The 25,037-nt window shown below is 36.7% G+C and overlaps 2 protein-coding genes across 2 annotated transcripts in view; one reads left to right on the top strand and one right to left on the bottom strand.

The window, feature by feature from the left end:
• Nucleotides 1-492: 492 nt before the first annotated feature.
• trub1 (TruB pseudouridine (psi) synthase family member 1) lies at nucleotides 493-5,527 on the bottom strand. The gene is made up of 8 exons (XM_079845488.1): nucleotides 5,364-5,527; nucleotides 5,112-5,210; nucleotides 4,819-4,874; nucleotides 4,648-4,729; nucleotides 4,483-4,555; nucleotides 4,241-4,380; nucleotides 2,080-2,136; nucleotides 493-1,985 (listed from the first exon to the last, which is right to left on the bottom strand). The coding sequence occupies exons 1-8, from the start codon at nucleotides 5,497-5,499 to the stop codon at nucleotides 1,762-1,764; spliced, it is 867 nt and encodes a 288-aa protein (XP_079701614.1). The 5' UTR covers nucleotides 5,500-5,527; the 3' UTR covers nucleotides 493-1,761.
• A 1,323-nt stretch (nucleotides 5,528-6,850) lies between these two features.
• ablim1b (actin binding LIM protein 1b) overlaps nucleotides 6,851-25,037 on the top strand; it is a 109,356-nt gene continuing 91,169 nt past the window's right edge. Inside the window, exons 1-2 of the mRNA XM_079846034.1 lie at nucleotides 6,851-7,020; nucleotides 9,064-9,111. Coding sequence (XP_079702160.1) covers nucleotides 7,008-7,020; nucleotides 9,064-9,111 — 61 coding nt within the window. The 5' untranslated portion in view covers nucleotides 6,851-7,007. The remainder of the gene's footprint in view (nucleotides 7,021-9,063; nucleotides 9,112-25,037) is intronic.

Genomic DNA, 25,037 nt, shown 5'->3' with positions numbered 1-25,037 from the left:
TAGCACCATAGTGCCCCCAGATGGTAAACCTTTAACTAGATGGTACAGCTGTAGTGTTATCTGTGAATGACAGATACTCTTGCTATTACACACAGGCCTGTTTCTAAAGTCAGCAAGCGGCGTTACAATCTTATGTTCTTCATCTGTTCAGTGCCTATATGGTGAAAAATTATATTATGAGCAGATGGTAATGAAATATTATTAGTTTATCCATGGCAATGCAGACATCTGTATTGACTCTCCATTTTAAAGTAAATAAAAGGAGCCAACAGAGGAGGTGGAGTTTGCATTTCACACAGCGATTTCTCTCTTCGTTCTTAATGCCATTAAAGTATGGGTGGACACAGAGTCTGGCAGCAGGAGTTGAATCTTAATCCCAGACTAAAAGGGATTATCCAAGTACACTCGTTGCGATTCAATTCTGCAAGAGACTAGGGTTATTTTGCTTTAGATAATTCTCTGAGTTAAATGGTGCATGTTTTTTTTCTTTTTCTAATGACATCTGAAATCAACTTTAATAACATTTATTTTATAATGTGTTAAGGTTTGGTTTCGGTGTAGGCTACAATTATGAAAACACTCAATTATTACTTTCCCTTAAATGTATAGGAACATAAAAATACTATAAAAATTACAGAACTTTTGACAGTATAAAAAAAAACAAATTAATACTCTCATTCAGAAAGTACGCATTCAATTGACAGTAAAGACTTTTATATTGTTACAAAATATTTTTATATTTCAGATAAATAGAAATATCACTGTTCTATTGAACTTCATATACAGCAAATAATTCTGAAAAAAAAAAATTATCATGGTGTCATACTAGTGCACCAAAATCAGCATATTAAAATGATTTCTGAAAGATCATGTGACACTGAAGACTGGAGTAGTCGGTGCTGAAAATTCAGCTTCCCATAACAGGAATACATTACATGTTAACATATATTTAGATAGAAAACACTTATTTTGAATTCACAATATTACTGATTTCTGTATTTTTCCTCAAATAAACGCAGCCATGGCAGGCATCAAAGGAGACGTCTTTCAAAACCAAGACTTATATCAACCACAAACTTTTGAATAGCAATTTATTGCTATTTTCCAACACATCAATACTCCAATGAGTTTTTGCAACACCTCATGTCACATTTTTATTTAAAATGTTGCTTTGATTTTCAATTGTACATTTTTTTACCTAACATTAAAATATAATGTAAAAGAATGGAACATTTACTGGACCCGGAACAAACACATTAAATGAGAAATGTATTTATAAGCAAACCAAAATAACTATTTACAAATCTATATACTAATAGCTTGTCAGTGTGTGATAAAAACAATATAAACGAAAAGAAAAGGCCATCACTTCTGGGCTTACATAGTTAAATAATGACAGTGCCAACTGATTTTTGTCAAAACAATATTAGTGCAATTCGAACTTAATCTAAAAATCTAAAGAATGGTCATTTATTTCTCTTGGCACCATAAGGACTACAAAAAAAGTTGTTTGTATATTGAAACAATGCAACAAAACAAAAATGGCTTTGATAATGTTTGTTTTTTTTGCACTGTAGTAAATTTCATCAACACATTGACACCACCTGTTTTATCCATATTTACAAGGACCATAATATGGCCTTGCAAATGGATGCACAGGGATTTAAAAAAAGACCAGATCAAATCAGAGTGGACCAGGCAATTTCCTCCAATTCTCTCACGGAGAATGTAATTTGATTCAGATGGGCCGTTTCGTCACCTTTAGTCACTTTTGTGATCTCCGTCACCTTTAGATTCAGATGGGCCAGGCTTTGATTTTGCTTTCTTAGCATTCTTTTGCTGCCCTGATGGCTTTGGACAAGGCTGCAGAGCCTGTGATATGTCTGTCAAGGTCCAACATTCTTCCTTCAATGCGTGTTCTTCCAATGTGAATTGACCCTGCTTCGTCCGGGTCAGTTCTTTGATGTGAGCACAGGACGACAGACCTGCAGGGGGGTACGGGGTAAAACTCAGATTATAAATGTTAAGCTAATAACATTTATAAAATATTACAAGAAATAAATATCATTAGAGTGCTACCTTTGGCCAGATCATCAACCAGACTTCTGACATAAAACCCGCCTCCACACTCCACATCTGTAAATGAAAACAGTACATTTAAATTGAAAGAAAAAGTCAAGCTGTTTAGCATGACAAAATTATTTTTATCAAATATATATAATTCAATATATTTAACTGTCTTAAAGTCACCATGAATTCAAAATTGACAATTCTTGTTTTTGTCCATGCACATTAAGGCAGCAGTCTGTAAGTTTTGCCTCTTTTTTCGCCATCTCTGTTTGAAACCTGCAATTGCAGTTATTTGCAGAATTATCATCTTTACGTGGGTTGGCGTTCGGCACGGCTCCTCAGTGCGAATTAATCTAATGTTTTGAGGAGTAATACGTGTTGGCTGTCACCGCACTGGTGTGGATACTGTACTTCGGAATCACAGATTTTACATCTTGAAAGTATGACCAAAATAAGAATTTTCCCCACAAAATGTCAGCTACTTTTGTTCTGACCAACTGAGAAAAAAAAAAAAAAAAACATTACAATAACTTGCGCTACCAACGGTGATTAAATCTAATGATGATCACTCAACTCATATCACATCAAACCGTGCAAATTATTATTATTGTACTAATTATTGTATTAATGTACTTTTTTGTTCTCAAATGGTTAATGTTAACAACATCAGCATTGCGAGATTTGCGACTATGTGTATTTAGTGTGTATAGCGTTACTTGTAGATTTAAATTTTCGAAGAGTCTAATCTTTTTCTTTTGACTACAGGTGAATCTCCAGTTGGCACTGATGATTGTCGTTTGGTCCTTTCTGGATTACAATCCGCCATCAAAATGATCAATTTAATTATTCCAGTTGCTGTGAGAAAAGGCTATAAATGATCCACCACCTGTAGCATCCTCACATGCGATACACTACTAGCCGGACTCCCGAATTCCCCACGAAAATTCACCAGCTTACCATGTGAATTCTGGCTAAAAGGTAAGGAGATAGTTTTGAACACTGGCTGGTTATGTAAAATTGATTTTAGATAATTTTTAAAGGGGGAGTCTAATGCTATTTCATACATTCTCACTCATTTACACTCTTAAAGAGTTGTATTCTCATGCTAAACATGGCCAAAATTTCCAAAAATTTGTTGGATGTATGAGAGTTTTTCTGTGCAAAATACACTCCTTCCGAACAAACATTACATCAAAATGGGTGGAATTCCTTGTATGGGCATTTTTCCAGGAAGAGCGAGAGCGCGCCCATCAACGTGCCTCGTTCGGCCACAAGTTTGTTTTTAGACCACAACATCAACAATGTCACAAAAGAAGTGCATTTCTGGTTGTGAGGGAAAGATAACCTTGTTCAGCTTCCCAAATTACCCAGCGTTAAGGAAACATTGGATGCAGTTTGTTTTGCCGGAGCAGTTCTGCAAGTGGGTTTGTTTTTTCCCCAGTCACGAGTCGAAATTGCATCAAATGTCTGTGTTTTGTTGGCAATCGTAAGTGCATATAATATAAACGACACAAACGTATGGTGAATAGAAAGTTATCCAGGGAGGGATAATGCCACGAATGTATTGTGTGTGCATTTGTCATAGGTGTGTGTGTGTGTGTGTGTGTCTCTTTAGCTCTGCCCATGACAGGCCTCCACGAATTCGGCTGTTTTCGGAAAGAGTCGGTACAGCTTATCTGTCTTCTATAAATCGAATAAAATTAAATTAAAGAATTTTTGAGATATGAAGGATGCAATGCTACTCTATAGTTACTCAAGATTAACATAAGATTGGCAGAAACTGTGTGTTACCGCCCCTTTAAATAAAATAAAAAGTTACGGACTACAGCTTTAAATTCATGTGCCCTCAATCTCTAATCAAAATAACTCCACCCCCCTCTTGCAGCGACATCTCGTCTCTTCTCTGATGATGTTTTTACTGACGTGATGGTGGGACAGCCTGTCACTCACATGACATCACAGCGATAGCAAACCACAACAATCCAATACATTTCTGATGGACAAAATCAAGTCCCGTCCTTTTTTCTTGTTCGAGAAGCCGTTTCACTAACATATCATAATATTGCAATTTCCGTTTCATGCCGACTTTAATACTGTAGTTATGAAAATGTATTAGCTATGTGTACAAGTGCACACATGTACTACCATCATATCTTGCCAAATGACTAACCTATAGTAAAAAGTGGGGGGCTGAAGTCTTGTAAAGAGAGACTGTACACTGTAACTGGACGTGCAGGTTTAGCCTCAACCTCTTGACCTTGCTTGAGAAGGACAGACATGCGCTTTCCATCCTTCTTCAGTGCTGAATATCTATAAATGCAAATATCAGAATGTCTATGATGTCAAGAAACATAAATCTTTCAGACATCAATGAAGAGTGTATTACACATCAAGCAGAATGAATTGACTTACAGAGGCGGAACCTGCATAATTTCACCCGTAAACTGCTTCAGCTTCTCCTCAAAGGCCTCTTTTGTGATGTGATCTGGAAAAAACAAGCACTTAGCTTTATACACTGACTTCTGTGAGATATCCATTCCCTCATCACAAGCACAGCCACAAAATTATGATTCTTACCATAACTCTTCTCTTCAACAACATTTCCAGTGACGTCAAGAGAGTCGGTTGCTTTGCCTAATTCTCCAACAGCTCTGTATTTCTACGAAAAAGACCATAGATTTGAATGTTACAGTAATAAAATATAGGAATGACAAGTGTAGAAAGACATGAAAACAAAATGTGACCAACCTTTGATCCTGCAAGCATTGTGGTGAGCATCTTTGTTCCTTCACCAATTCCAACCACTGTAAAACATTATTTTTAAGTTATACATTTTTATGTATTTTATATTACAGCATATTCTTTTGTATATTATTCAAAGTAGTGGAAAGAAACCATCCAAAATACACATTATTTTTTTCACTTTTTCAACCACAAGACATATCTTGTCTCAATAAATAATTTCTGGGAAAATGCTCTCGGTGTAATTTTGTTATTTGTATCATGTTTCACAATGGAAGAATACGCTTGATTATATTTACCAAGTACACCAGAAGCATTGCTGTCCAGGGTGCCGCCATGGCCAATTTTTAAAGGTTGATTCTTCCTTTTCCGAGGGTTAGGATTTGCAACACCTGCCTCTGAGTAAAGATAAACTCGTTATACAATAAAAAGTATTCTGATAGCGGTTGTATGACTATCTATTCCCCAAATGCAGAGGAGTGACATGAACATGAACTGCAATGGATGAATCGCATGCCCTAAAAAAACAATAACATAAAAAACGCACCTACCTTTTAAAAGCGCCTTCTTCAGTGCGTTTAAAACGTCCGCTGAGGTGGGACCCTGTTTCTTATAGATGGCAAATATACCATGCAGAGACTGCAGTTTGGATAATGAACCGTTCTGTACAGTTGATACACCAGCCATGCTTGTTCTTGATATCGCGGCGCGAAGTGATGACGTCATTCATACGTAGGTATTTGTAGTTCTTTCGCGAGTGACCAACATCGTTTGTGTTTGCGTAAACTCTTTGCGCAATAGCAAAAATCCAGCTGCAACACTAATAAGCAAGCATATTCCCGCAAAACAGTCTTTTAAATCGCAGTCGCGAGAAGTAGGCTATTTTGCTATCTTTAGTGACATTGTTGTGAATCTACCAGCATAGCATGTACGCCTATGTATCGTCAAAATTATTAATAGGCCTAAGTGATGCCTACTTATTATAATTTATAGGCGGCGAAGAAAGGCTAGCCCAGGGGTTTTCAAACAGGGGTCCGCAAGGGATTGACAGAGAAAACCTGTAAATGATAATAATAATAATAATAATAATAATAATAATAATAATAATAATAATAATTAGATTAAAATAAATGAATAAAGCAATAAATTAGATCTAAATTCATAAATACAATTGTGATTAAAATAAAAATGATTAGTTAGTTATTAACCTATTAATCTATAGATAAGCCTACATTAGATTAAAAATAATATAAATACAAAATAGATTAAAAAAAATAATATATAAGAAAATTTACATACAACTAATTTTAGATTTATAATATTCATTTTTCTGTGTATAAACTGGCTGATTACAAAAGACAGATGCCTGTACATTTTAGGATGGAAGTCCGTGGCATCTAGATTGAAAACCCAGCTCGCAGTAAAATATGAAATTACCACATGATGGCGATATTTACCCAATAACATATAAATTGTTCCATACAATTGAAGCCGTCGGCCTATTTAGAAAAGCAAGCACAATGTGTCGGATATTTGTTTGCATCTGTATTGTCAGTATTACAGAATTTAGAACAATCTCTAATACATTTTATACAGTTAGGCAAGGGTTTATTTTTATAACATTATTATTGTTGTGGATGTTTTTATTTTTATTATTATTATTATTATGTTGTTGTTGTTGTTGTTGTTGTTGTTGTTGTTGTTGTTGTTGTTGTTGTTGTTTTAATGAGACGAAGTTTAATTGTACATTTTATACACTGATCGATTACAGTGACATTTAACGTAAAGAAAGAAAATAAAAATAATAAAATAAAATAAAAAATAAATAAATATATTAACTTAAAAAGTGCCATTACAAACGGTTAAAGTCGTCAAAACAATAGTTATTCGAAAACAGGGGTGGCTACTATAGTCAAAATATGACTGCTTCAGCTCAACTGTATCCACATACCGTACAGCAGTCAGTCCATCATGCAGGACACGCCCATTGTGTAAGCCTCTGGTTCCCGTTATTCTCTCGCGCTTTGTAGTGATCACTGATGCCGAGCGCCAGAGCTGCTCCGCTGCTCATGGACACAGAGCTCGCACACCTTCCATTGATCTGAAGTCGGGGAACTATATTTTGATTTAAGAGGCACATTGCCGACCATCATCATTTCAGGAGGAAAATTCACAGCTTTTCACACTGCATCATCATGTCAACGAGAGGTAACCAGTTCTTATGTAGTTTTAAAGTGGTATTTTCTCATTTGCGAGGACAAATGTTGTATTTATATGTAGCCTACACAAGAAAGGTAAATATAGAACCGTTTGACGCGTTTGTTTCTGCTGAAAATTAAGCTACTTTTGAACTTGAGAGACTGTCATGTCTCCACACCTGTTTGGAAACAGTTGTTTTTACGTACGTTTACTACCTATAGGCTATATAATATCTGACAACATACTCCATTATTAGTTAAACTAATAATGCTACATGCAGTAGCCTATCATAGAACTTAATATATATATTAAAAAATGCAAACATTATTAAGCTGTATGATAAAGAATGAGACCATTAGTTAATATTTAGTACATTTGTCATCAAACTTTGATTCATAAATTTTCATTTTGACATATGTGCACAAATTGATGATAATTAATGGTCTGTTTAGCAAATATAATGTTTGGTAATGACTTATTAACCCTCCTCCTGTCCTAAACTAAACCTGATTAGACTTGCTTAAGAAACTTACCTGAAAACTTGCAGGTTCTTAAGTGTATTATGATGGAATTGTATTTGTTTATTTAGATTATTGATGGATTAGCACAATTTGAGTAAAAAGAAAAAAAAAAACTTTCTCTGGTTAATTTCCCTTTTGGCATTTCATTATAGCTCACATATTATTTGTTAAGGTATTCCTGACAAAGTCTTTGCAGTATAGAGAGAGAGAAGAAATGATGTGGTATTTATTGTGTTTTTACGGACTTAAAAAACGATGTGAAGAAACCATGGGTTAAGGAGAGCAATTACCTTGAGTTCAAGAAAGGACACAGAGAAGAAACAAAGCAAGAAGTCCATTAGTCTGTATTATTTGCATTTTGCCTCTCACTGTTGGATGCTCTTCCTTTCATATTAGCGTCATGCGAGATGATGCTGTGTTTACGCCCACTGAATGTTTCTTTTTATTATTCTTGCTTTGGCAGTTCAAATGGTTTCTGGACTTCAATTAGACTCACTGCCACCACTGCAGATGATTTGTGGTGCCGAGTCTATTTAAAGAATCAGGCTACTGCTACCATGAGCCACAGTCAGAAGCCTCTACCATGCTATAATTACAGCATGTGTTTAAAAAACTGGCATATCCAAGAAACTATTCTTAAAAAGCGTTGCAACATTATTCATTTAACTTTTGTGACTGAAGCAGTGGATGAATGCCATTATCACTGGCCAGTGATAGTTCATATAGTTTTCTTCTTCAAATGGTAACATATTAGCTTGTAGTCTGAAAATCTTAATGCCAAAACTGCTATACTTAAACTGAAGATGCAGAAAAAATCTGTATAGATCTGTGGCATCAGATTTATGTTTAACTTTGGTCTTGAGTTTGCATTCAGAGCGTTACATTTTGGTGAAGCCCCATTCATACCGCAGTCTTGCTAGTGCTAGTCCATGTTTTTCTTACCATGTCCTCAAAACCCCTAGTAGCCAGGGGTAATCGAGTTCACTTTAACCTTTGCACTTAAAATCAGCACGCCTTTACTCAGGTGTCCAGTAATTTAATTTTAATCGGTGAGGTAACTGGAGTGCAGTTATAACACCAAACATCTTTAAAACTATGGAGTTTGACAGAGAAAGAATGCATAAGTAGGGGAGACTGGGGCTAGTTGTCACATCTCGGTATATTTAAGCTTTTCTGTTAAATAGGCCTACAATTACACAAATTTGTATGCTATTTCATGAATTGTTTTGCATTTCATAATAGTTTCGCTGAGAAGTCTATTTATTGGCAAGCTCTATTGTGGCTTATATCACAAAAACATGCCCTACTAATTTGGGGCATGTTGTCACAAATGGTTAATGTATCTTTTTCCTTGGGCAATAATAGTGGACATATTCACTAACTTTTATGTAACTTTAAAGTATGTAACTATATATACATTGACAAATTAATCCTGAGAAATATTCACTGGTGTAAAGAGAACAAACAAGTAAATACTAACTGGTTCATATATCTGTGGTACATTTTCTCTCTCTGTATCTCCATTTCTCAGACCCAAGATCATTGTCGGCCCCTAGGGAAGCCCAGTTAAAGCTGTCAGGTGAAATCAGTGTGAGAATCTGAAAAGTAAACCGTCTCTAACAACATCCAGCAAGTAGGAACCTCTCAAGACTGGCTTTTCTTTGGGCTTTAATCAGAGCAGTGATACCACTGTTTTCTTTCCCAACAACCCTAACATAAATTCCCCAGGAACAATGAATCTGGCAGTTTTTGAGGAGAAAAAACAACCACATAATAATTCTCAGTTTGTTTCTTAAAGGGATAGGTCAAGTCGTCATTTACTCGCTATTACTTTAACATAATAAAATGGGGAAAAAAATTAAGTAATGGAACTAAATTACTAATAATTTGTAAGTTATTCTAGACTGAGGATTGTAAAAGAGGTGTGCTCTACTTATCACTGTCCAAATTCAGGTCATCCAAGCCCCGGTAAGATATGTCTCTTATCATTGCTTTAAGTGGCTGTCAGACTCTGAGACTTGTCTCTTGGTAGGGTGAACCAGGATGGAGACCAAAGCACTTGGAGCTTTGCTGCAATTGAGCTTTGCCTCAAAGACACAAAAACACAATCACTTAACTTCAACAGAATGACACATCATAATTCCTGCTGTCCAGCTGACTGCTATGCTTCCTTTGTGTTCTGCTCATTCACTCGAGTTGAGTCAGAATTGCATTTGCTGTATAAACAGTATGAATCATTCTTGCACAGCTTCAACACAGTCAATTAAGCTAAATAATTGGATCCTGCAAACAACTACACTGTAAAAAATAAAAACGGAAAATGTACTGGTCATTTTCTGCCAGGACATTATCAAGTAATTTTACGGAAATTTCCGTTAACCCTTAAAACACAAACTAATGCAATGTGTAATTCAAAATACAGGTAAAACACCTGTAAAAAACCAATACGCAAAATTCCTTCATATTTATACAGTACATTTTGCCCTATTTTTAAGGACTTTTTTTTTACAGTGTATAGGATATACTGTTTTGTGATATAATGGCACTTCTATGAAGCTGTTATGCAGAATATCTTAAACAAGTGGTTAAAGTCGGAAATGAAACTGTAGCTGTGATAGTCTTTTCCTCCATATTGTGACATACACTATATTGGCAAAAGTTTCATGAACTTTAATGGCATCCCGTTCTTAATCTGTAGGGTTTAATATGGAGTTGACCCACTATTGCAGCTTCAACTCTTCTGGGAAGGCTTTCCACAAGGTTTAGGAGGGTGTTTATGGGAATTTTTGACGATTCTTCTAGAAACGCATTTGTGAGGTCAGGCACTGATGTTGGACGAGAAGGCCTGGCTTGCAGTCTCCGCTCTAATTCATCCCAAAGGTGTTCTATCGGCTTGGGGTCAGGATGGGCAGGCCAGTTCTAGTTCCTCCACACCAAACTCGCTCATCCATGTCTTTATGGACCTTGCTTTGTGCACTGGTGCGCAGTCATGTTGGAACAGGAAGGGTTCCCACAAAGTTAGGAGCATGAAATTGTCCAAATGTCTTGGTATGTTGAAGCATTAAGAGTTCCTTTCACTGGAACTAAGGGGCCAAGCCCAACCCTTGAAACCCCCCCACCATAATCCCCCCTCCACCTAACTTTACACTTGGCAAGTACCATTCTCCTGGCAACCGCAAAACCCAGACTCGTCCATCCGATTGCTAGACAGAGAAGCGTGACTCGTCACTCGAGAGAACACGTCTCCACTGCTCTAGAGTCCAGTGGTGGCATGCTTTACACCACTGCATCTGGTACTTTGCATTGCACTTGGTGATGTAAGGCTTGTCAATATAGTGTAAATCAGAGTAAAACGGCTTCTCGAACTTGATTTTGTCCACCTGGAAACGATTGGATCGTTGTGGTTTGCTTGAGTGACAGGTTGTCCCGCCCTCACACTGAAAAACACGTCATCAGAGAAGAGATGTCATTGCAAGAGGGAGGGGAAGTTATTTTGATTAAAGATTACGAAGGCATATGAATTTCAAAAAAATTATGTGCACAGATAAATCATTTATAATAAACAGTGCCTTCACATTCTTTTAGTTATTGAATAACCTTAATCACATGCTACACCATTGAATGTTTGCCAGGCACTTGTTTTGTGCTTGAATCAATCAGGGTTTTGTGAATGAGCAAATTGGTTGTGTGAATGATTTAATGACTCATTTATAAAAATAGGGCAAATTCCAATCGGAAGTGAGCATCCCTATGCCCTACTCACTCCGAAGGGCAGAACATGAGCATAAATGATTAAATTACTTCCTTGAAAATGACCATTGCATGTTCCCTTCGCTAACTGACCTGTGGAAGGGCCCTTCGTGAAAGGATTCAGTTGTTCACTTTCGTTTGGAACGTGCCTACTAATGCTGTCTCCTTCCCGAAGTGCTCTTCAAGGGTGCTAAAAAGTTTGAAAAACTTTCAAACTAAAATTTTTTGGTAACCTTTTACCATATGTCTTGTAGTATTGCGAACAATATTGCCCCTCACTAATGGCACAGACTCACAGTCTGTAAAATGTGCAAAAACAGACCAAATGTAAAAGTGAAAAAATTTGGTTATTTAAGAAGCCTTAATCTTATTCTTGTTTTTAGTCTTTGAATGGCAAGATGCTGGCCTTTAGCCGTTGGCTCTGTTTCTTTGTGTGGACTTGGTGGTGTGGTGCTCTGCACTGCAGACCTGCAGTTAGAATGACCAGGGGAAGTGGAGCATGCTTGCTGATTGCTGGGGTTTCAGCCTCATGAAAGCCACAGGGCTTTAATTGTTGTTCTAGGCTTAATTAAGCTTGATCCCACCAGGAAACTGCCCCTCTGCCTCTCTCTGTTCCCAAGCCGCCCTCAGCCGGCCGGGCCCGGACCCACTACATTCCTATAACTAGGATGTCACTTCTCTTTGGATGAGCTGGTCAAGTGGAGAGGGGGAAGGGGTGATGGAAGAACCAGTGGCAGGACTGGAACTTGCAGTTCTGGGTTATGTCACCGTCTCAAACTATTTGAACCCATGTATCACTCGTACTTTGTCATTTCTTCCTCTTTCTTTCTATGTCCATTCCACTTGTGAGGGTTGGTGAGGTGCATATTGTTTAGAGGTTCCATGGAGATCCTGTATGAAGTCACATCAGTGGATCAACTGCCCCTGAAACAATGGCAGGAGCTGGGTAGGAGCCAGAGGAATGAGAGTTAGAAACATTTCCTGAACTGTGTTCAGTTCAGTGGGTTTTGTTTTAGACATGTTCTACACCACCCTGTGCTTATAAGATAACCTCCAGGCCTCATTTTGCAGTGGAGACATCTTGATGCACTCAAGCCAAAATCACCAGAAGTTTTATAAATAATTATATGAAAAAAGACAGCACAAAATATTTCATTGACATTTAAGAGGTCATGCAGGGTCATTTTCATATTCCCTATCCATATCTATCTATCTATCTATCTATCTATCTATCTATCTATCTATCTATCTATCTATCTATCTATCTATCTATCTATCTATCTATCTATCTATCTATCTATCTATCTATCTATCTATCTATCTATCTATCTATCTATCTATCTATCTATCTATCTATCTATCTATCTATCTATCTATCTATCTATCTATCTATCTATCTATCTATCTATCTATCTATCTATCTATCTATCTATCTATCTATCTATCTATCTATCTATCTATCTATCTATCTATCTATCTATCTATCTATCTATCTATCTATCTATCTATCTATCTATCTATCTATCTATCTATCTATCTATCTATCTATCTATCTATCTATCTATCTATCTATCTATCTATCTATCTATCTATCTATCTATCTATCTATCTATCTATCTATCTATCTATCTATCTATCTATCTATCTATCTATCTATCTATCTATCTATCTATCTATCTATCTATCTATCTATCTATCTATCTATCTATCTATCTATCTATCTATCTATCTATCTATCTATCTATCTATCTATCTATCTATCTATCTATCTATCTATCTATCTATCTATCTATCTATCTATCTATCTATCTATCTATCTATCTATCTATCTATCTATCTATCTATCTATCTATCTATCTATCTATCTATCTATCTATCTATCTATCTATCTATCTATCTATCTATCTATCTATCTATCTATCTATCTATCTATCTATCTATCTATCTATCTATCTATCTATCTATCTATCTATCTATCTATCTATCTATCTATCTATCTATCTATCTATCTATCTATCTATCTATCTATCTATCTATCTATCTATCTATCTATCTATCTATCTATCTATCTATCTATCTATCTATCTATCTATCTATCTATCTATCTATCTATCTATCTATCTATCTATCTATCTATCTATCTATCTATCTATCTATCTATCTATCTATCTATCTATCTATCTATCTATCTATCTATCTATCTATCTATCTATCTATCTATCTATCTATCTATCTATCTATCTATCTATCTATCTATCTATCTATCTATCTATCTATCTATCTATCTATCTATCTATCTATCTATCTATCTATCTATCTATCTATCTATCTATCTATCTATCTATCTATCTATCTATCTATCTATCTATCTATCTATCTATCTATCTATCTATCTATCTATCTATCTATCTATCTATCTATCTATCTATCTATCTATCTATCTATCTATCTATCTATCTATCTATCTATCTATCTATCTATCTATCTATCTATCTATCTATCTATCTATCTATCTATCTATCTATCTATCTATCTATCTATCTATCTATCTATCTATCTATCTATCTATCTATCTATCTATCTATCTATCTATCTATCTATCTATCTATCTATCTATCTATCTATCTATCTATCTATCTATCTATCTATCTATCTATCTATCTATCTATCTATCTATCTATCTATCTATCTATCTATCTATCTATCTATCTATCTATCTATCTATCTATCTATCTATCTATCTATCTATCTATCTATCTATCTATCTATCTATCTATCTATCTATCTATCTATCTATCTATCTATCTATCTATCTATCTATCTATCTATCTATCTATCTATCTATCTATCTATCTATCTATCTATCTATCTATCTATCTATCTATCTATCTATCTATCTAATCCAGGGCTCTGATTCAAATACGTTTCGGAAAGTTTTTTTCCAGTATGGCCCTGTATGAAGCCATAAAGGGTGTCATGTTGGCAATCAGCGCATAAGTGCATATAATGTAAACAACACGAATGTATAGTGAATCAAAAGTTATCCAGGGATAATGCCATTATAGTGTGTGTAAGTATGTGTGTGTAAGTGTGTGTGTGTGCTCGTGACTCTTTTGCTCCTCCCACTGCACGCCCACACAAGCTTGGCTGTTTTCGGAAAGAATCGGTACAGCGTATCTGTCTTTTCTAAATATGATAAAACTTTTCTATTCTTCGGAAATAAGAAGGATGCAATACTACTCTATAGGTACTCAAGATTAACATGAGATTGGCAGAAACTGTGTGTATGTACGGTACCCTTTAATATTTAGTTAATAGTGAGAATTGGACCCTAATCTAAAGCGTGACCATATATATATATATATATATATATATATATATATATATATATATATATATATATATATATATATATATATATATATATATATATATATATATATATATATATATATATATATATATATATATATATATATATATATATATGCAGGTGTATGAGGACCAGATGGAGCCCATCATTCTGATTCCAGCTGACCACACACTCCTGAGCGCTGTATTCCCTGTGGGCTGCTGATTCTGTGCTTCTGCTCTAAAAAAAAATAAAAAATGCCATCCTGACGAATGCTTCATTCCGCTCAGCTCCACAGCCGCTTGAGAGCCTACAGTATAAATGCTCAGCTCCAATTGGGGATTTATCTTACAGTGCATTTGCTAACATGTATCAGGCCACGTTTTCCTGAGGCCTGGTTCATGTCAAAGTCAGTTCACTCTCTTTAGTTTATCTCTCTTTGTGGACAGAAGTCCAGTTACAGACCAGTGGGGGAAAGGACTGCTGATATTACTGGCTGGCTACCAGCCGACTTTTGTCCCAATTATTTCCTGTGTTATTGTAAAAGATGTGGCTAAAAGTAAACCTACAGATCCCTCTCAAAACAAAGGATCATTATACTCTACACTGTAGTAAAAAATCTTCATCACAAAATCCAGAGTGCATTTGATCCTTTTTGTCTCCTTGTCTCTTATTAGTGACCTTGTGAAAATATTGAAGAAGCCGACTCGTGTGTCGGATTTGTCAGATTTTGCCTACATTTTTGGGGGTCCTCACAAAGACAGTAAAACCTGAAATAACCTATACTGTGAGGATAATCCAACTGTAAATAAACATACAAAAGGGTTATGGTTAGGTAATGATAGAGAGTGTAATTAAATTAGTAAATGGAAAGTCAAAGTGTGTGTGGAAATCTGCCCCTTTGGTTGTGGTTGAAAATTGCTCCACAATCATCCAATTTATTCCATTTACACACCATCTGTTTGTTACATACTTTATTATGTCAGAAAGCAGTTTTCTCTCCTTTTCCTTCTTTTTTGTCTTGGGACAGTTTTCTGCCCCTTAAAGGGGTGGTAAACCACGATTTCACTATTCTAACTTTAGCTAACGTGTAATGTTGCTGCTTGAGCATAAACAACATCTGCAAAGTTACAACGTTCAAAGTTTAAAGCAAAGGGAGATATTTGCTTTTAAAGAAATCAGTTTCTAAGGACTACAGCAAACGGCCGCTAGGGACTACTACACATTCACCCAGGTTTTGCTGACATCACCAGGCCCAATATTTACATAAACCCCTCCTCCGGGGAATATGAAATAAGGGGGGGTGAGGCCATTTTGTATCGCGGCGCTGTTGTGGTATAGTAGGCTGGAGTGTTGTTGCCGCGATGCCAAGGAAACGCTGTTATTTTCATCCGGATTGCAGGTCTGGGGTACTTGCTCTGTTCAGCCTTCATAGGGACGGGGGTGCGTTGCAGAGCGTTTAACATAAAACATGTTATATGCACGTGTGTTTGAGTCAGCGGGGAATCAGGCACGCGCAGGGCTCCCTGCAGCACATCCACGGAGGAGAACATCCACCGTCTTCACGATTTCAATGCCAGATTTGCACAACGTCAGCTGCGTGAAAAAAACACTGCCGGTGCGTGGATGCATGACGCGCGCGCTGCACATTTCACGGAGGACAACACAAACTTCCACAAACTTCGCGAGTTCAATACAGGATATGCACAACGGCTTGTCCTGAAAGCTGGATTTACAAACAGAAGCTGTTTACGGGCCACAACCTGTAAGTCTGATTTATTTTTCATCGATGTGTTTTCCTGTAATAGGTTGTAGCAAGGAAGTAAACAGATGACAACGCTGTTCTGCAAACCAGTCTGTTAAATGCTCATTCATACTTAACGTTATCCGATGAACACCTATCGTTACAAACACTAACGTTAAAATCTCAACAGCGAACCTGGCATTAGTGTAAATGATTCTTTGATTAGAGCTTTTATGTATTGTTTATCTACAGGCATGCTATGCTAAACATGGTTCTGTGTGTGATTTGGCTAACTTACTAGTTTAAGCCAGTGCTTAGTGTTTGTTTTGGGTTAGTTCTTGTGACAGATATTTGGCTATAATCGTTCTAAAAATACAAAAGTTAAAGTACCATTCAGTAGCGATCATTATAGATCCGCAGTCTTTACTCTTGAGGACTGAACAGATTCTGCTCGATCATCTTCACTAAAATGTTCTGGGTCTGATTCGGGCTCATATGGTTTTATTGACGCCGTTGTTTCTAACACTGACCAAAGCACAGCCTCCGATAAAGGTAAGGGGCGTGACGTTTCCGACATACGTGCACTAGGCGTTTAGCGAATCACAACACACTGGGCCAGCTAACCAATCTGAGCCCATCGCGTATTTTTGAGGGACTGGCTTCATACAACCCGGAAAGCATCAGACCGTTTTACAAGGAGGGACAGAGCAGTGTAGAATAAAGGTCAAATATATGAAAAATAAGGCAATTTTTTTTAAAACGAAGCATGAACACATGTTACAGTGCACCCCACAAACACAGTCAAGCCTTCAAAAGAATGTGTTTTACCACCCCTTTAACTTCGAAAATAACTGGCTCTTTGCTAAGCTCTGCCTCTTTTGGTTACTGTTGCTAACTGAGACCAGCTTTAGAAATTAACTGGAGATTTGCATGAAGAGTGTGGTGAACAGTGTTTTTTTTTTCTCAGGGAAATGAAGTCATAAATAGAGTTTGTATATTATTCTTGTGTGGGTTGAAGTGATTTTTGACATTGCAAAGTATGTTTTTTTTTCTTTCTTTTTAACAAGAAATGGTAAGATTTACCCAGTAACATGATTAAAAACCATAGAGCCTTCAAATGGCAATACATTTGAAAGCAGTAATAACTGATATCTTAAAGGATTAGTTAATAACATTAAAAATTACCCCATGATTTTCTCACCCTCAAGCCATCCTATGTGTATATGAATTTCTTCTTTCTTATGAACACAATAGGAGTTATATTAATAAATATCCTGACGCTTCTAAGCTTTATAATGGCAGTGACAGGGTCCATTGAGTTTGAATATCAAAAAAGCACATCCATCCATCATAAACGTACTCCACACGGCTCCGGTGGGTTAATAAAGACCTTCTGAAGCGAAGAAAAATATCCATATTTAAAACTTTATAAAGTATTAGCTTCCGCCAGACCGCCATCCATATTCAACTGACGGAAAAAGCGTAACTGACATAGCGACGTATGACGTCGGATATAGCGTAAGCGTTTTGAGGCATTACGCTTTCTGCGTAAGTTCAATATGGAAGGCGGTTTTAAATATGGATATTTTTCTTACAACCCCCATCGATTCGCTTCAGAAGCCCTTTATTAACCCCCCGTAGCCGTGTTGAGTACGTTTTTGATGGATGGATGCACTTTTTTGAGATTCAAACTCAATGGACCCCATCACTGCCATTTTAAAGCTTGAAAGCGTCAGGATATTTATTAATATAACTTCATCAGAAAGATGAAAGTCATACACCTAGGATGGCTTGAGGGTGAGTAAATTATGGGGTCATTTTCATGTTAAAATGAACTACTCCTTTAAGTAATAAGTTCTATTAAAAATGTGTCTACAAGAAAATTGTGACAGGTTATTGTGGTGTGGAGCTATAATAGCACTTTTCTTCATAAAGATTGGTTTGGCTAAGTGAGGCCACCGTCATTTATTTGGCTTAATGTTGCTTCAGTACATCACAGTAATATTCCTGTGGTCCTGATTGATCCACTTATGAATATTCATGCTTGGACGTCTACTTATAAACCGAAGTTAGAATCCGATTAGACTGGCAAGATCTTGTAATCTTTTGAGCAATATTATGAGAGCAATATTTGCGGTTTCTCTGGCAAAGTGGGTTTGTGGGTCATCTATAAGGTCACGGCAGTATATGAGGTCTTAATTGCTGCATCCAGAAAGACCACCTGCAGTAAGAGCAGACATTAATTACATCTTAGCTGGGGACCGTTGCATTAATAACAGCTCTACACAGACTGTGGCTTGAGAGCAGCACATGGACTCCTTACAGGATCAGACTCATTACTGAAACAGTAGCATCCGTTTTGTTCCCCAGGCCAGTGCCCTGTGTGTGTTGGGTTCTCGTGTTTACCCAGCATTCTGTTAACCCACGGGATAAACTGACCTTCTGATACAGTCGTACCTCAATTAATTCTTAGGGGAATCTCCTAAAGCCACATTTTAGATATATGGACCATTTGTCAAGGCATTTTCACTTGCTTGCAGTGTCTGTATGTGTTATTTTAAAGCCCCCCTCCAGCTCAGAGAATGATCAGGCCTGTCTGAATGATGCACACTGACATAGCACAGTCGGGGCTTTTTTAAAGGGATCATTTTTTTATATATTTAAAGGGGTACTTCAGCGCTGGGAAGATGAATGTGTATTTAAAGGGGTGATGAATTGAGAAATCAACTTTCCCTTGAGCCTTTTATATATAAAAGTTCATCGTGATATAAGAATATCCTGTAAGTTTCAGAGCTGAAAACTTCCTTGTTAGTCAAAGAAAAGCTTTTATAGACACCAGGCCCAGAAAACGAGAGATCTCAGAATATGTCGACCACTGACGTCATAGAATGCAGAAGCACCGCCTCAAGACCGCCCACCGACTCGTGGAGCTAAACGGGTCACGCTACCGAGCAATAAACATGCCGGTTCTAGCTCACGTGTGTAAAATATTGTGCGTTTGTTCGCTTCATTTCACCGCAGAATCGGTTGTAAACAAGATAGAGGTCGAGACTGGATTTGCAGACATTTCGAGATTAAAACACAATGCTGTGCCTTCTATATTGGATCTGACAGGAACGGTGCAACAAACTTAAAAAACTTGTTTTTTTATATGTGTTAGTATTGCATTGTTACAGATCATTTGATATCTATTGATTACATACCTTAGCTCGCTCTCACAGGCTGGAGAAAGTGTTATTGGTTAATTCGTGATCAGACTCGGACTTGTAACGCCAGTGCTCGCAAAGCCCAACGTCCCGGGGCTATGTGTTTTTCAGACAGGCTATCACCGGCCTGCCGACGGGCTATCGTGAAATAACATTCCTTTCTTGCGTGTGTGTGTGTGTGTACGGTTCGCAGTTATATTCAATTATTTAGCCGGCCAAGTAATACAGAAATAACATTCCAATCAGTCGCGGGTGGATGAGAGATGAATCTTTGTGTTTGTTTGATAAAGGCATTTTGCGAGCCCTGTGAGCATTTCCCCAGATGCTTTCAAAACAATCCCTACATGTACCGAGGTAGCTGAAGCTCATTAAATATGCAAACATATCTAATCCTAGCCGTGGACGTTTACTTCCAAGTCTTCAGTGCGGCACGCCCATAACTGAGAGTTTTTCAGAGAGCCTCAAAACCATGGCAGAAAATAGCCTATTACTTATTCATTATGATGTTTTTTAGAATGTAAAAACCATGCGAACGTCAAAAGTTGACCTCAGACAACAGTATAATTTTGTAAAGTTCATGACAAGTTCATTGGTTATCACTTGCCCACCACACTTGCCCACCCCCACCGCCGTTTTTATTTTCACAGTAATAAAATAATTTTATAATTATTATATAATTTTAGTTAAAACGAACGTCACGGCACAAATGCAGCAGGAGTAGGGCTGCTCGATTATGGAAAAAATCATAATCACGATTATTTTGGTCAATATTGAAATCACAATTATGTAACACGATTATTTCACATGACTTTGGGAATGTGTTGCATTTATTAAAAATACACCTTTCAACAATTCAATTGAAATTGTAACATTTGTTGTACTTTTTGAACTATTAAAATAAATAATATAACATATATTCAAATCAAAGTATAAAAGTATTCACGTAAAAATGATAACCACAAATAAATAAGATCAACAATATGGTTCGGCTAGATATGCTTTTCAGGTATGTCTAACATTAGTTTTCAGGTACAGAAATGTATCAAATGTAAAATAACATTGCATATTTAAGTGCATAAATTAAAGATTAATCCTATTAAACTTACAAAAGCTATTCAATCAAGAGCGGTGAGTGATGTCCTTGTCTTTTGTTGTTTGACATTAAACAGACGGCAGTAAAGGCTACTGCCCCTTTAAGACCTAATGATACTGCCCCTTTAAGACCTAAAGCTCGGATATGCGTCGTCTTTATCGACTGTATAAAGTTCACTTAAGGCATATACAGACTATGTCTGCTAGGATACTCATCAAGATGGACATGTTGACATACGTTTTGTGTGAGTTTGTCCGTTCAAGAGCAAGACTTGAAAGAGAACTCAATATTTGCGCGCTGTGAGACATTTTTTCACAGCGCGCGCGTCTTCTCATTCGCGTCTTCTGGCACTAAACCCGGGTGCAGACGGCGAAATGGCAGCACTCGCATGCATTGAACAAAGTTTACAAAGAGAGAATTATTGGAAAAATATGAAGGAAAAAAAGGACGTTTACACGGCATCCCTGCTCTCGTCAGTTTTTGTTTCTTTATTAGATTGTCATAGGTCACTCTGTGTTTAATTTTCAAGTGGTTAAACAAATTTGTGATGTTCCCTTGCGTTGCAGCCACTACCATGTAGCAAATCTTGCACGTAGCATGTTTCTGCTCGTCGTCTGATTCCTCGAAGCCAAACTGTTCCCAGACAACGGAGTTGGTTTTGCCTTTTTTGCTCACCAAACGCTGCTGTAACTGCCCTCCTTCTGCCATCTTTACTCGCGCCGAGTTTTTAAATTCCAGCGGATGATATGCACGAGTCACGAGACTCACGAACTGAGTGATTGAGCAGGTGAGATTGTGGCTTCGGGAGGGGCGGATGTGCGCGTGCGCGTTTCATTCAGAACGCAAGACAAAATAAGAGTGTTCTTGCAAAACTGAACATGGCAAAATAATCGTTTTTTCTCGATTGTACTATTTTGGTGATCGTTGGAAGGCAAAATCGAAATCGAAATTTGATTAATTGCACAGCCCTAAGCAGGAGTCAGATTTCATTCATCAAGAGAGCGAAGAGCAGAGCTGAGGTAAGCGCGGCAATCATTCACGTCGCGTGTCCAGTCTGGCGCGTTTTCAGTTCATGCCTATGGAAGCTTAACTTTCATAGGAATTCATTGAACAGTTGAAACACTCGCTTTTGCTCCCACCCCTATGGGCGGGTTGATAACATGCGGAACAGCTCCTACTACTGGCTGTAGTCTATAGCCTCTGGCCAAAAAATCCTCAGATGACGCAAAATGACGATATTTGCGTCAACTGAGGAATTTTTCCAGAAATAAAATGCATAATTATCTCGTCTCAGGGGGACATGAGGGGGGAAAGTACCATAATTTGAATATACTTCCGGTTTCTACTGATACAAAGCTAAATGCTAATCGCTGAAGTAACCCCTTAGTACAATTTTCTCCTTGGCTTGAAGTCCACTTATGATGTTAAGTTTTTAGTTTTTATGACCATTTTCACCCTCTTTTTAACACGTCATTTTCATTATATTACTTTTGTAACCCTGCATAGAAGTTTCATCAAACATTATAAAATTTTCGGGTCTTTAGCTACCAACATCTAACACAAATGGATCTCTAACTGTTGCAATCGTATATAACTCTCCTAATATGTTAATAACAATTACAAAAGAATAAAATAAACCATGTTTTGTTACCTTTTGAAACTTGGAGGGGTTCAATATGAGAAGATGCTTTTTTTACCATCATCGCTGTCACCGTCAGCTGTTTTCCCCAGTGCATTCAGCAACTGGGTCATATTCACCATCTCAACCATATTCTCAAAACTATTATTCTTAACATCTTCAAAATCAATATTTTGATCGCTGACAGCTTCTTCACCAGATCCTCTATCAAGTGACAGTGACACTAAGATTTGATTGCTGAGCCATTTGAAGTTTTGCCGATTCCTGTGGTAGATATGAGTGAAACATCACGCCATCATTGTGAGTCAGACATTGCCACTTTGAAGAATACAGGTGAATTGCACTTATTGAGAGTCAGAGATTCAATTGTAGAGCAGAACAAATATACTTATACTATTACATTCCTCGGGTCACTAGCAACCCCATACCCTTTTTTTGCTTTTTTACAAAAAAATTATTAGAAAAGATGTTCTTTTATATATTTTATTTATTATATTGTTTATAATAAATATGTTGAGGAATATTAAGGAGGGGAATGGAAGTGAATGAAAAATTAAGTATATGCATTTAAGGGTTAATGCCTATAACCCATAATCCAGGGGCTAGGGTCCAGGGAAGTTAACATGAAAAATATGTTTTACTACTAAATTTGATCTTTTATTTTATTTAATAAATATCGCCATCTATATTGCCAAAATTGATGTCACAAGGGGATATTTGATTTAACGTCCCTTCAAGTTATTTTATATATTTCTAAATATTTTAAATCTGAGAAAAATATATAGTAATATGAAAGAACAAAACACTAAACACAGTTTGGCATAGCCTATTTCATTGTGTTATCACAAATGAAACATTGACTCCAAGCATAAGTGATATGCTTACAAAATCTTTTACAAATCTTGTATAGGCTAATATTTGAATATACATATATATCACTTTTTAAAAATACTATTAAGACACATTTATGCGTGCGTATGTGTGTATGTATATGTATATATATGAGCTTTAAATACGTCTAGCAAATTTATTTGTCATATTTGTGTGTGTGTCTGCTTTTCAAATCTGCAGATCGGATAGTCACGTAATGTTATGCTTACATTAGTGAAAGGAGAGCATGACGGCGGATGAATATTGCTTTGCAAACGACAAGGCCATTGCCAATGGCTACATGACATCATTTTAGAGCTGCAGCTAACATGCAATCTCTTTGTGTGATTAGACCCTGGGAGAGCTTTCTCTTCTTTGTCACAGTATTCTTACAGTAGGCTATATATTCTGCACACAGTCTGACACTGCACATGATTTTCTGCGGGCACTTATTTATAAACACTGCTTTTTGCAGCGATGTACTAAATGGTGCATTAGCAAATAGATTTTTGATTTATGAAGCCTTTAAAAGCATTTAATGCTCAAATGTTAAGATGCATTTCAGATACAATTAGATGTTTTTAGACAGTGTTCTAAACAGATACAGAGCAATAAAGTGGCAAGCGATAAAATCAGTTTTTTCCATAAACTTTTGTCCTAACCATTTGCAACTAGCAAATGTGGAGAATGTTTTAAGTGTCATTTAAGGATAAACTGAAGTAATTCATTATCAATATATTAATTAAAATTGTTAAAATTAATTATCAATATATTAATTCAATGACAAATAATTGACTAGATTGACAATAAATACCATACATTTTTTTAAAATGGTAATTAAATTAATCTTTACATATTATTTATTTAAAAACGTTTCTCTCATTTGCCAGTTGCTTTTCTAAATCGTATGAACAATCCAATAGCATTTTTAAAATTCAGTTGACATTTGGCAAAGGTTTAAGAATAGCAGTTTACAAATGGTTTAAGAAAAGCAATTTGGCCTAGCTTTTTCTTTTATTTATTACATTTTAAACATGAATTAAATTAAAAAAGTGTCTGTTTATGTGAGCATATTTATAAGTAGTTTATCTATTTACATTGTTTTGAATTCATAAACTGATAATTGAATTTATTAAGTGATTCTCATAGTCCTCCATGAGTGGCAGGATATTTCACCAATCACCTAATTGTATTCCTGCGTTGCACTTGGGTGGCCCCGCCTACAGTGAAATCTCATTGGTCCATAATCCCCCTCCAAATACTGTAACTGTACATTAAATATCAAATATGGTCCGATTGACTGTGTTGAACAGCCTTTTCACATTCATTGCTTGTTGCTTGTGGTATCACATCTGGTTAGGACACGGCGTTAGATTTGTTTTTGTCTTGCTTGCGTGCACCTTGTTCTCCCTAGAGACTTGCTCTGGTGCTCGTGGGTCTGTAACGGGACTCTCTTAAGGGCTGCAAGGGCTCTTAAGGTTTGATTCTGATGTTGGCTGAAGGGCTGAAGGTCGTCCAAACAAATAAACACCCCCACAGTGTTTCCGAGCAACCTCTGATATTGTGGGCCGGCCTGTTTGCACGGTAGACCATAATCGCCAGGAATATAACTCGAACCAGCCTCACGTAAAATACAGAGGGGGAAAAAACTCCTCTTGACTGGAAAGGATTACAGCATCATGAAAGAATTTCCCCAACATTTCCTCTTCAAGTGAGTCCAATGAGCACAGGCAGTTGAAGACAAAGAGCAGGAGGTTTGGTTGTTACAATATTCTCTCGAGTGTAACCATTTAGAGCAAAGTTGATAAGACTCTCTTTTTCTTCCTCTTTCTCGCAGTCTCTCACTGTGGG

Source organism: Gobio gobio (assembly GCF_949357685.1).
Source record: "Gobio gobio genome assembly, chromosome: 20".
Lineage (NCBI taxonomy): Eukaryota > Metazoa > Chordata > Actinopteri > Cypriniformes > Gobionidae > Gobio > Gobio gobio.
The sequence above is the reverse complement of the archived record's forward strand: the minus strand, read 5'-3'. Positions and strand labels throughout refer to the sequence as shown.